Below are 12,773 nucleotides of genomic sequence, written 5' to 3'. Positions count from 1 at the left end.
GACAGAGATATCCCTACCAACAGGGATTTGTAACTTAAAAAGTCACAAACATTAAAATCAACATACTTCCTAAAACGTTAATGAACAAAAGATGCAGCTTTTCTTAATAGAGAATTAGCACATGGCCAGTGGCTGCTTAAACACCAGGAGACTTTCAGAAACCTATAACCTAAAAATATTGAACACCAACATGTCAAAATTCATTGAACATAATACATTTGTTCTCAACATTATTACATTGTTATAACTGTCTTACAATAAAGGTGGGGGAGGGAGAAATATTGCACCGTGTTCCTGTTATGATTCATTATGTTGCAATCCATAACAACAGTACATTGAAGATGGGGAAACAAGAATCATAGACTGCAATGGCATATATTCATATCAAGAAGTATCTATACCAAAGTTCCACAAGGAGCAGACATGGGACCAAGATGTCTTAGGGGACATCATACCATGCCTGAATGGGCAGTCAGAAATGCAAAAAAACAATATGTACCAAATTCTATTAGATTATTCAATCCTCTAATAAAAGCATATCGATCATCATCTACTCGCAGCCATGCAAAATTCACTACATGTGCGGGTGAATCTATTTTCGACCATAGGTGGAGTCATAGTTCGTGCCAGTTCACCCAGTGGTTGGCACCTGGCAACATGATATGATAGACGTTGTAAGAGCTAACTAATGTGTGGGTCTGATGGACAAAACAACGTGTTTGTTAAATACTTCAATGTGGTGAAACACCCCAAAGTCCCAGGTGATTCGATGAGCCTCAAGAAACTTTTTGTAGTTTAATGGGTGGGACCACTACCAGAATGCCCTGTCAACCTCAGGCTTATCCCTGCCTCGCATAACCATTCATCAATATGGATAGGGGACAACTTGATGTCAACGGGTTGGCTGTGCTGTTTAATGCCTGCAGATATTATATTTGATCTTGTCATGGTACTCTCTTTCGATGCACAGTCTGGGACTGTGGGATGTGTCTCTACATGGGCCTATTTATTAACCCCTTCTGTGCCACGCCCTTTCCCCCTCCTGTGCCGGGCGTTTTATTAGTGGGTGGGGTTCATGACGAGATAGTCTCGTCATGGGCACAGCGCGACCGTGCTCCATGACGAGACTATCTCGTCATGGGCACTGAAGAGGTTAAACACATTATTTTGTGCCTCAGACCCAAACATTCATTTGTTTTTACATTTTGTGTTGCCAGGTGCCAACCACGGGGTGAATTGGGCCGAACCATGACTACACTTGTGGTCAAAAATGGATACAGGATTCGCCCATACGTAGCGAATGCTGCATGGCTGCAATTGGTAGCTGATCGATAAACTTTTATTAGAGAATTGGATAATCTAATAGAATTTGCATGTCTGACTGCCCATTCAGGCATGGAATGAATGGCCCCAAGACATCTTGGTCCCATTTCTGCTCATTGTGGGACTTTGGTATGGATACTTCTTTATATGAGTATATGCCATTGCAGTCTATGCATGTCCTTTCCCCATCTTAATTGTACTGTTGTTATGGATTATGACATAACGAATCATAAAAGGAACAGGATGCAATATTTCTCCCTCTACCACCTTTATTGTTATTATGATGTAATAATAATTTACAGATGAAATGTATTATGTACAGTGATTTATGATATGTTGGTGACCAATATGTCTGGGTTATAGGTTTCTGAAAGTCTCCTGATGTTTAAGCAACCTTTGGTCATGTGGCAATTCTCTGTTAAGGAAAGGCGCATCTTTTGTACATTAACTTTTTAGAAAGTATGTTGATTTAATATATGTGAATTTTTGGTAGGGATGTCTCTGTCCTTGGGGAGTATGTTATTTGTATTGTTTGGTTAATTATATGTTATACATGTGCTAATTGTATATTTTTATATGTTGTGTTAGTACATTTAGATTTATTTATCTATTGTTTGTATTTATTGCATTACAGCCCTAAAGAAGTCCATTTTTATGGATGAAACGCGTTGGCTGTCTTCGCTGTAACATTTGATGCTTTTAAGAAAGAAAATAAAGTGAAGAATTCAAAATATTCTAGAATTTGAATGGGACTTTTTTCATATGAAAATACTGATTGTGGTGCACTTATATTTGTGTTACTATATGTCTTTGTACAAACGGATCCCAGTGTACCCCTCTTAGGCAACTGATTAAAAAATGCGCCTTTCACTCAGTTCTTGCCTTTTCCCTTCTTTAAAAGAAACAACGTACTCTATCGACCTCCAATCTTCTTAAATAGTCATAAGGGATGTCCACAGTGATTGAGAATGAATCACTCCCACCCTACACTTAAACTTCGCCTCCTTTGATAAAGGACGCTATTCTACATACGGAATGGTCCTAGATTGTATCTCATCATATCTTCCCAGGAAATCTCACATAATCTCCCTTCCTCAGTGTATGTTCTCGTTTTCCTCTCTGACACATGCATTATTTCATACTCCATCTTAGGAACACTTCTATTCAGTGCTTGCCTCTGTCCCCTTACAGACATCAACCCTGGAACCTCACTGAAGCAACTATTCTGATAGCAAACGCGAAACCTCAAAGTAGAATGTTTATTGGGCCTGGATTCCTCCTCTTAGACTACTTCTTCGCAGTGTGGACCAATTGGTGTTGTGCAACCACTAAACGATGAAACAGTAAAGAAACAGAAATCTTCACAAGCAGAAACTGGTACCCACTTAACTGCCCCTCTACCTCCCTCTAACACGATCGCCTCCAACATAGACCGTTATCCTAAGCTGACATGGAGCACTCTGCCCATGGAGACCATGTGGGATGCTTGTAATGATAAATGCATTACCATCCACCTTACATATTTTGCGTCACTGACATGCTTAAGCGCAGCATTAACTCTGCAGCGACTGAATAAGTGCATTACCTGGGACTCGTAAATGGCTCTCAGCGCTTCCCACAAAGATCACGCTATAAAAATACTCTTTTCCAACAATGCACAGCAAACTCAGTTACCCGGACAGGACATCGGGCCACGCCAGAGTGTATGAAGCATGAAAACGCGTCATTACACATAGGGAAAGCTTTTGACCATTGTGTTATTTTTGAGAGAAGTGTGAATGTGTAATGAATATTCTTAGAGCTGTAGGACACCAGCGGGGATAGCATGAGTTTGGTTTTGACCCAAAACAGGTACCTTTGCTGTTGCTGATAAATTCATACCTCCACCGTGCTCTAATACTTTGGACTCTGAGATACTCAGTCTGTGAGGTGGCTAACACAGATTTTTTTTCCTCCATTGCAGAGTTGTACGGTCTTATCAAAAGTTCAATCGCATGTCACTAAATAACTTAGAAAAATATTGATTGGATATGTTAAGTTTGTCTTTTGAAAAGTAATAATGGTGTAAATGACTTTTGTTTTACCAGGGCAGTTTTTAATGCAGTGCCTGACCTGCACTTCATTTTTCTCGGAGCTCCAGCAGATGTGAAATTAGGTAAGAATTATTGACTAGGCATTGCCATCGTTAACGGAGAAACCCTACTGTTTTTTTTCTTTCTAACATTATGGCTGTTAAGTTACACCCTAAGGGGTTTGAAATTGTGTTTTGACTGCATTGTCACTTTGAAAAGAACAACGCTGCCCCTCTAGAGTCTAGAGTGAGCCGTGACATGGACGGCGGTCTTGTTTTCCTTGCAGGCGGCCTTGTTGTCGTGAGCAGGCACAACGGCCTTTCAGCACTGAGGTTTGCAGGGGGCAGTCTTTGTCAGTTTATCAGCGGCATTCATGGGATCTGGGAAATTAGACCGCAAATTTAACCAGAGACATACTCTGAGAATTCTCTGCTCTTGCCGTCGTTTTTACTATGTTGAACAGTGACCTTTCGCTGTCTAAATCGATGCTGTTTACTTAGGCCCATATTCACAAAAATGTAATGAATTATTAGATCTGGGTATATGCCTGTAACAGGTATGCTGTGGGAGACTGACTTCCAGGTCATCCTTCGGAAATGCTAAGCAGCAGAAGCAAAGAGTAGGCAAAGTGGAAAGAAATTATCAAATGTGCCTTCTTAAGCCTGAGATAAGCCAAGTTACTTTGGGCCAGATGTACGACCCTTCCATTTTGCGAGTCGCAAATTGCGTAGTTTTTGCAGCTCACAAAATGGAATGTACAACAGTGTCTCAAACACTGCTTGCAATCACCAATGGGGTCGCAAACGACCTGCCACGTTAATATTCATGAGGCAGGTCGCAATTTGCGACCCCATTGGGAATGGCCAGCACTCACAGGGATGGTGGCCTGCTGGGGTCAGCAGAGCACCATATCTGTGATGCTTGTTAAATAAAGCAGTTTTTTTTAAAATGCAGCCCGTTTTGCTTAAAGGAAAACAGGATGCATTGAAAAAAAAAAAAAAGTTTATTTTTCATTTTTCAAGAGTAGGCAGTAGTCTGTGGGACCACTGCATGCTCTTAAAAAATATTTTCGCTACCATTCACAAGGGGTAAAGGGTCCCCTGGGGACCCCTTCCCATTTGTGAGTGGCTTACCACCTTTATGAAATAGGTGGTAACCGCGAGCGTTTTGCGATCGTACATAGAAGTGCGACTCACTATTAGGAGGGGACGCCCTTGGTACGCCCCTTCCTAATAGCTAGTCGCAAAACCTATTTTGCGTGTCGGTAATAGGTTACTGACTCGCAAAACAGGGTTTGTACATGGTCGTACATCTGGCCGTTAGTTTCTTAGAATTATGTAATATATACATTTTGTGGGGTTTGAGTAGGCCTCCTTAAGTCACTGGCCTCTTCAGCAGGATCCTTCAACTCTTGGCTTGAGAGATTGTAAACCAAATCTTGGATCAGCCTGTAGAAGTCTTTTATCCTCACATCTTTGTATTAGCACTTGGTTATATTATTTTACCTCTATTGGGATGCATTAAGAACTATCTTACATTTGAAAAGTTTGGTTAATTGTCACACTTTTTGTCATATTTAGTTACTTACGTCACACAAACACTTTATTCATAAAGCAATATTTTTTCTGTTATTTAATTTACTCTAGCATCCAGTTTTCAAGATAGTTTTGTCAGCACTCGAGTGTGAGCCTGATGTTAAGATAGCCTCTCCCTTCTTATGCTACTTTTTACATTGGGCCAGCCTGACCTCAAGATGGCTGAAGTATTGCAAGATCAGCAACAAAAGTTGCAATCTTTCCAGATTTTCGGCATTCATTGAAGGGTCATGCATCTGATTGCATACCTGGGGGCCACTGGAACAATATTGCTCTTCAGCATGCTTAGCAACAAGATAGAGAAATGTCATTTAGTAAGCATGCCCAGCTGCTATTTTTAGGTCTCGCCTAGCTATTGCGTAGCAATCGCTATGCGAGACTCTAGTAAGGGGCTCCCAAAAGTGCTCCCAAAAGTGGATTGCATGGCGAGCACGCGCACAATCACGTGCATCGTGCCGCCATGCAATCCGTTTGGCATCGTACTTCAAAGGGTCCGCTCCCCCGCCTGGAATGCGCTCCCCCGCCAAGCGCACGCGCCACGCTCCGCCGGGCTTGTCTTGTTACGATTCTCTCTGATTCGCAATCCGAACACGTGTCATATATTTGCCCTGCCAAGAGGACCATTGTAATTGCATTTCTATAGCGCTTACTACCCTTGATTAGGCGTCGAAGCGCTTTACGCTTGGATACACACTGCTCCCTCCTGCTTTAGGAACCCTCCTAACACAAAAGCAGCTGTGGGTTTCTTAGTATACGGCGGACAGCCGACACCAGGACCTCGCACTGTGATTCTCCCCCCTCCCTCTCACCACCACCAGTTCCTCTCACGCTTTGCCTGCCTTAGTTTACTTGGGCTGAGGGATGTGCAGGTCCCTTAACCCTTTCCTCCTCTGTGGATACTTAACAACAGTATGCCGTCATATGCGGCGTACTGCTGCTAGCATTTCTATAGCGCTTACTACCCTTGATTAGGCGTCGAAGCGCTTTACGCTTGGATACACACTGCTCCCTCCTGCTTTAGGAACCCTCCTAACACAAAAGCAGCTGTGGGTTTCTTAGTATACGGCGGACAGCCGACACCAGGACCTCGCACTATGATTCTTCCCCTCCCTCTCACCACCACCAGCTCCTCTCACGCTTTGCCTGCCTTAGTTTACTTGGGCTGAGGGATGTGCAGGTCCCTTAACCCTTTCCTCCTCTGTGGATACTTAACGACAGTATGCAGTCATATGCGGCGTACTGCCGCTTGCATTTCTATAGCGCTTACTACCCTTGATTAGGCGTCGAAGCGCTTTACGCTTGGATACACACTGCTCCCTCCTGCTTTAGGAACCCTCCTAACACAAAAGCAGCTGTGTGTTTCTTAGTATACGGAGGACAGCCGACACCAGGACCTCGCACTGTGATTCTCCCCCCCTCCCTCTCACCACCACCAGCTCCTCTCACGCTTTGCCTGCCTTAGTTTACTTGGGCTGAGGGATGTGCAGGTCCCTTAACCCTTTCCTCCTCTGTGGATACTTAATGACAGTATGCAGTCATATGCGGCGTACTGCCGCTTTAAATTTGCCCTGCACCTAGCTTACTGCCGCTGCTGTTTCCAGGCCCCCGGCATTTGATTGACTAACAGAAAGTAACAATATGGCAATGTGGTCGTGGGGGTGTGGCGGGCTGGAATAACAGACGAGGAGGCCAGATATAGTGGGCTATAGTGTGTTTCTTTAATATACACAAGTTCCAGTATAGGGTTGAGAGTCACGGGAAATGGGGTGATGGTTCTCGTCTCGGTCGTCGCTGTCGGTGCTTCTGGTACGCTTCCCGCTCTTGGTGCTCTTCGGTGGTGGTAGGCTGGGATAGGTGTTCCTCGGAGGACCGAAAGAGAAACAAACAGAGGAGCCGTCAGTCCTGCGGGGACTCTGCGGAAGATACCGTCCCCCGAGACCCACAATGTGATGAAGAGAAAACGGACCGTGAGGGGGGGGAGAAAGAAACGGGTCTAGGAGGGGAAGGGCAAGACTTAGTGCTGGACAGGGTGCTCTGAAAGGGTTGTGAGAAAACAGGACTTATATAGTGTAAACAGTGCTGTATAGTTTTTACAAGGTGGTTGGACGTGACTGTCGAAGTGAGGGAGTCTATATACAAGGGGGGCTTATGGTTTTACACAGCGTAACTAATGAGCTAGAATATGGGGGAAGGTACTCACTCGCTCCGCCGTAACTCTCCTTTGAGTTACGGCCGCTCTTCAGCTACCTCCGGAGGACTCCACCAGTCTTCCGACCATTCCTCGAGGTCTCCACTTCCGTCTTCTCCTTCCTCAGTATCGCCAGTCGAGAGTTCCTGCCACGATCTTCCGACGCCTTCATTCGTCTCAATTCCGCCTTTTCTGTGGTCGTCCACCTGGGAGGGGGAGGGACTTCCGGGGTACCGGTCGAGTCCTTCCGGTCTGTCGTCACATCGGATTGGACCCTGTAAGAGAGAGAAGGGCGGGGTCTTCGTTGTCACGGACTCTTTGGAGATCATGTTGTTTGGCGTGTCCGGGAAGGGAGAACTCCGTAAAGGAGGTAATCCGGGTGGTACACGGGAGGGTTTGGGGTTCGGGGAAAAGGGTCCCTCACAGGCAAATCCATGTATTTGTTTCCGTTAAAGTACAAGGTAAAGACGAAAACCCGGATTTGCGCACTGACTCTGTGAAGCTATAAAGATGTAGGTGAAATGCGGAGTTCCAAGCATGCTTCCATCCTTTCTCACCCAGACTTTTAATCACTCAGATTCTGTAGCACGAAGGGGGACACAAAACTGACCTTGATTTATAAATTCCGGAGGCTTCACAAGAAGGAGACAAAAAGTTTATCCTGTGATACTCTGAATTTAATTTACTAATGGATAATAACTCCGCTTTTCATTGGCGAACTTGCATAAGTTATCAGTTCTGTTTTTCTTGCTCTTATCTTCCTGGTATCTGTTTACAGCTTTGTGTGATGGGGAGGGTTTGGTGAGAACCAGAAGCCAGTCTAGTTACATAGCGTTTTATGGTTGAAGTGCCACTGAATAGTATGATGTTTTGCTGGATGTTGTGATTTTAGTAAGATGGTGTGATGTGGCTGGCATGTTGGATTCTTTGAGATGATATGCTGTGGCTTTGTGTGGCACGATGTGGTGTGCATGTTGTTGTTGTACTATCTGGTGTTATATGATGTGGTATAATGTTATGTGGTGCAGTATGGTATGATGTGGAGTTCGGTATGATGAAGTGTGATTTGGGGTAGTTTTGTATGGTGCGTTATTGTGTCATATTGTATGTTATGGTATATTTCGTAGAATAGTGTGAGGTGGTGTGTTTTAAGTAGGATGATGTGATTTTGGATAGTGACATGTCGTTCTATGATGAGAGAGTGTAGTTTTGTGTGATGTCTTAGATGCTTTGATGTCTTATGGTCAGGTTTAGAATGAGGTAATTTTAAGTGTTGCGGTGTTGTGTCCTTTTGAATGGTGTCTTATGCTTATGATAGTATCGCATGTCTAAGGTATACGTTTGCTGGGTAAATATGATATGCTGTGTTGGGGTCTGTTGCTTTATGGTATTATGTGTTGCAATGTTCAATAAAATGATGGAGTGGTATCTGAGATAATGTGGCATGTCTATTGCATGAAGTATTCTGTATGTTCTGGTGTTCAATACTGAGACTGGTGTGGTGAGAAAGACAGTTTGCGGTTTTGGATGTTGTAGTATGGCCTGGTGTAGAATTGTATGTTGTATGAGTGGAGTTATATGATGAGGTTTTGTAATGTGTGACATGGTGTGTTGCATAGTCAAGTATGATGTGATGAAGTATTGTATGGTGTTGTATGGTATAAGGCGGTACAGTACCTGTAATTTGACTTATTACTGCTTGATTCAGTCGCAGAACCCTCTCCCTGCAGTGCCACACAATTCCACACAGACACACAGCGTAATTCCACTACACAACACATTTCAACACCTCATAATTCCACACCACACAATTCAACTCCACATCACTCCACTATATGCCACATAATCCCAACCCAACAAATTCAACTTCACAAATTTCCACTCTGCTCCATGCAACATAATTCCACTTCACTTAATACTGCTCCATGCCACATCATTTCATTACATTCCACACAACACAATTCAACTCCAGATAATTACACTACACATAATCACACTCCAACCTACATAATTACACTCCACAAAATTGAACTGCGCAACATGCCCCATATTTACACTCCACATAATTCCAGACCATGCCACACCACACAATCCAATGCCTCACAATTCAATACCACACAACATAATTACACTCCACTCAATAGCACATTATCACACTTCACATAAATCTAATCAATGCTACATAGCAACACTCCACATTAATACACTCCACACAAATACACTCCACACCATGCCACATAATTCCACTCAACATAATTCCACTCAGTGCCACACAAGTCCATGCAACACAATTTAACTCCACACAATTCCATTCCACTGCACAAAATTCCACTCCACAGTACATAATTCCACTGCACACCACATTCATCCAATTCACACCGCAGAATTCTACATCATGCCATATAATTCAACACCACATACCTCCATGTAATACATGCCACTCCTCGACACACAACACCACTACACATAAGTCCACTACACTTAATACCACATAATTACTATCCACATAATTCCATTGCACAAGCACGCACTGAACCAACATTTCTTGTATTGGTTCACTTTAGGTCTTTCAGCACAGTTTCTTTACCATAACTTTTCAAAACATCCAAACCGCAAATACACTCGTCTCTAATTATTTCGCTGCCTTGTGTGTACACAAAAAACGCCTCTTTGGGTATCTATAACCTTCTCTCCGCTTCATTCTCTCAGTCTATTTTTACTGCTCTATCTAGATTACATTCACCACTTCATACACAAACTACCCATCCCTCTCAATCTTACTTTTCTATCTATTTTATACAACTCTCACCCCTATCTTTTCACCATATCACTACACGCCACAGAATTCCACCCAACACAATTTCACAACTCAGTTCCAATTCAAACCACAGAATTCCACTACAACCAACATACATCCTCTCCACTCCAAACAAAAAACAATATAATTTGCAAAACCAATAGTTCAAACTCTTGCAAATGCGAGACCTATTGCATTGCAAATGCTTTTTGATTCTGCCATTAGGTCCATATCCAGCAGATCTACACATGCCAGGCAGTTCTGGCTGTCATCTTGCGAACAAGCATTGGCAAAGCCAATAGGTTTGCCTTCTGGGTTAAAAAGCAAACCAATCTTTTTTTTTTTTTTTTTTTTTTTTTTTTTTTTTTGAAACCGTTTATTGCAATCTCAAATAGTTACAGGTATGGGCCTACAACCGTCTGGCCGGCCGCTAGAGTGGCAGAAGCATATGACATATATACAGAAAATTCTCTTGGCGGTGCAAAAAGGTAAATCAGGAGATATCAGTAGTGCAGGCCACATAACTCCAAACCCACAATACGGTTTCCTTTTGTCGAAACACAACAACACAAAAAACCACACCCGCAAGGCAACCCGCAATCCCAAGTGACAGCACGCGCTCCTTAAGTGGGGGACCCCAACCAATCGCCAAACTCTGAAGAGGGGAATGAGAACAGATCGGGGACTGGGGAACCACGTGCCCGTGGCTGGGGGAGGGGGTCGGCTAGGGGGACGGAGCTGGTGAGGCAGCCGGCAGCAGTGGCGGCTCGCAAATACCCCCGCGATAGGCGTTCCAGGGGCCCCAGATTTTCACCCACGCCCCAGGCTTACCCCTCGCAACATACACCACCTTTTCACGAAACATACACCAATCCATGTGTTCTTTCCAGGCCGACACCGCCGGGGGCCTCTGGGATCCCCACAATTGAGCAATGTCACGCTTAGCTATCATGTATCCCAGAGTCACCCACCGCGTCTGCGGAACCGAGTAGTCAGTTGGCTCCCACACATTCAGCAAGCATCTCCTCGCTTCAGGCAACAGCGCGACACGCGTAACCACTCGCAGGACCTCGTGCACACCACGCCAGAATCGCTCCACCTTTGGGCATTCCCACAGAATATGCAAGAAAGTTGCCAAAGCACCACAGCCACGCTTACACAGTCCATCCTCAGCAAAGCCCATACGTAGAAGCCTTGGCCCCGTCACGTAAACCCGGTGGAGGATCTTAAGCTGGACGAAGCGAAGGCGAGCCGGGATGGCCACCTCCTTCGGAGAGGCCACCGCGGAAATCCAGTCCTCGTCGTCCAATTCCAGCCCATCGGCAACCCAGGCCTCGCGGAGGCCAGTCAGCAGGCCCGATCGGTCATTGATCAGTTTTTTATATATAAGGGAGATCGTGCTGTCTGGGACATGGCCATCCAGCACTCTGTCCTCCAGGGGGGAAGACTCCGGAATGGACGCGACATCCGGGAAGACGGAGCCCAGCGCGTGGCGGACTTGTAAGTACCGAAAGTACTCACTGCCTTGCAACTGAAACTCCGTCTGCAGCGTCTCGAAAGTTTTGAATCCCCCCCTCGTCCAGAGATCTCCCACTGTGCTGATGCCGATCGTGTCCCACTTCTCGAAGCCCTTCGAGGTCCACAGGGAGCCCAACCTCGCAGACGCATATAGCGGCGACGCCCGGGTCAAACGGTCCTTCCACCCCATAGCTGCGTTAGCCGCGTGCCATACACGCACCATGACACGCGTCGGTCCCGTCAGGCGAGGGTCCGGCGCGCCAGAGTAGAGCGCTCGATTGTAGTCGCCACCGGGCAGGAGCATCTTGTCCATTTCAAATGCCGGGTTCAGGGCGGGCCCGTAAAGGCCATGATTAATCGCAGCTAGCTGGGAGGCCCAGTAATACCGTTTAATATCCGGGAGGGCAACCCCCCCATCGTACCACGGGAGCGTCAATTTAGCCAAGGCAATACGTGGCCTCCCGTCCCAGAACAGGCGACGCTGCAAACTCTCCACCTCACGGAAGTAGCGCGCCGGGACCAAGTCCATAGTGTTCTGGAGAGCGTACAGAAAGCGCGGCAATGACATCATCTTGAACAAGGCCGCTCGGCCGAGCGGCGAAAGCGGCAGACGCCGCCAACGCACCAAGTCCTCCTTCAAGCGCTGGAGGGGGGGCAGCAAATTCCGCTCATAGCGGGCCTCCGGGTCCAGAGTAATATATATACCCAGGTACCGAAACCCCTGGGAGGCAATCTGGATCGGACAGTCCCGTGGTAGGACCGGAGCCTCCCCGGCAAGCACATATACACAGGATTTCGCCCAGTTGATGACGAGGCCTGAGTTGCGACCGAATGAGCGCAAAACATCAACTAGGACGATCAGTGATTTACGCGGGGAGGCGAGATATAGAAGGATATCATCAGCGTAGAGGGACACACGGTCCTCATGCTCGGGGGTCCAGCGGAGACCACGGATGGAAGGGTGCCACCGCAGCCACTCCGCCAGGGGCTCCAGGGCCAGTGCAAACAGGAGAGGCGACAGGGGGCAACCCTGTCGCGTGCCCCGTCCCAGTGCGAATGGGGCCGAAACTCGTCCATTCACCACCACCTGCGCCAATGGGCCGGAATACAACAACTTGACCCAGCTGATGAAGCCCGGTCCGAAGCCAAACTTCGCCAGCATCGCCCAAATGTATGGCCACTCGAGCGTATCAAACGCCATGGTGGCGTCCAAGGACGCCAAGATGGCCGGTTCCCGCACGAACGGGACACGCGCGAGCACCCCGTGCAAGCGTCGCAGA

General features: G+C 46.1%; 1 protein-coding gene across 2 annotated transcripts in view; it reads left to right on the top strand.

The window, feature by feature from the left end:
* The window catches only part of CFAP61 (cilia and flagella associated protein 61), a 2,048,453-nt gene that overhangs the window by 171,008 nt on the left and 1,864,672 nt on the right, over positions 1-12,773 (top strand). For both annotated transcript variants that reach the window (XM_085612416.1, XM_085612415.1), the window contains exon 5: positions 3,411-3,478. In XM_085612416.1, coding sequence (XP_085468542.1) covers positions 3,411-3,478 — 68 coding nt within the window. The remainder of the gene's footprint in view (positions 1-3,410; positions 3,479-12,773) is intronic.

This window comes from Triturus cristatus, chromosome 6 (genome assembly GCF_964204655.1).
Source record: "Triturus cristatus chromosome 6, aTriCri1.1, whole genome shotgun sequence".
Lineage (NCBI taxonomy): Eukaryota > Metazoa > Chordata > Amphibia > Caudata > Salamandridae > Triturus > Triturus cristatus.
This window is presented reverse-complemented; position numbering and strand designations above follow the sequence as displayed.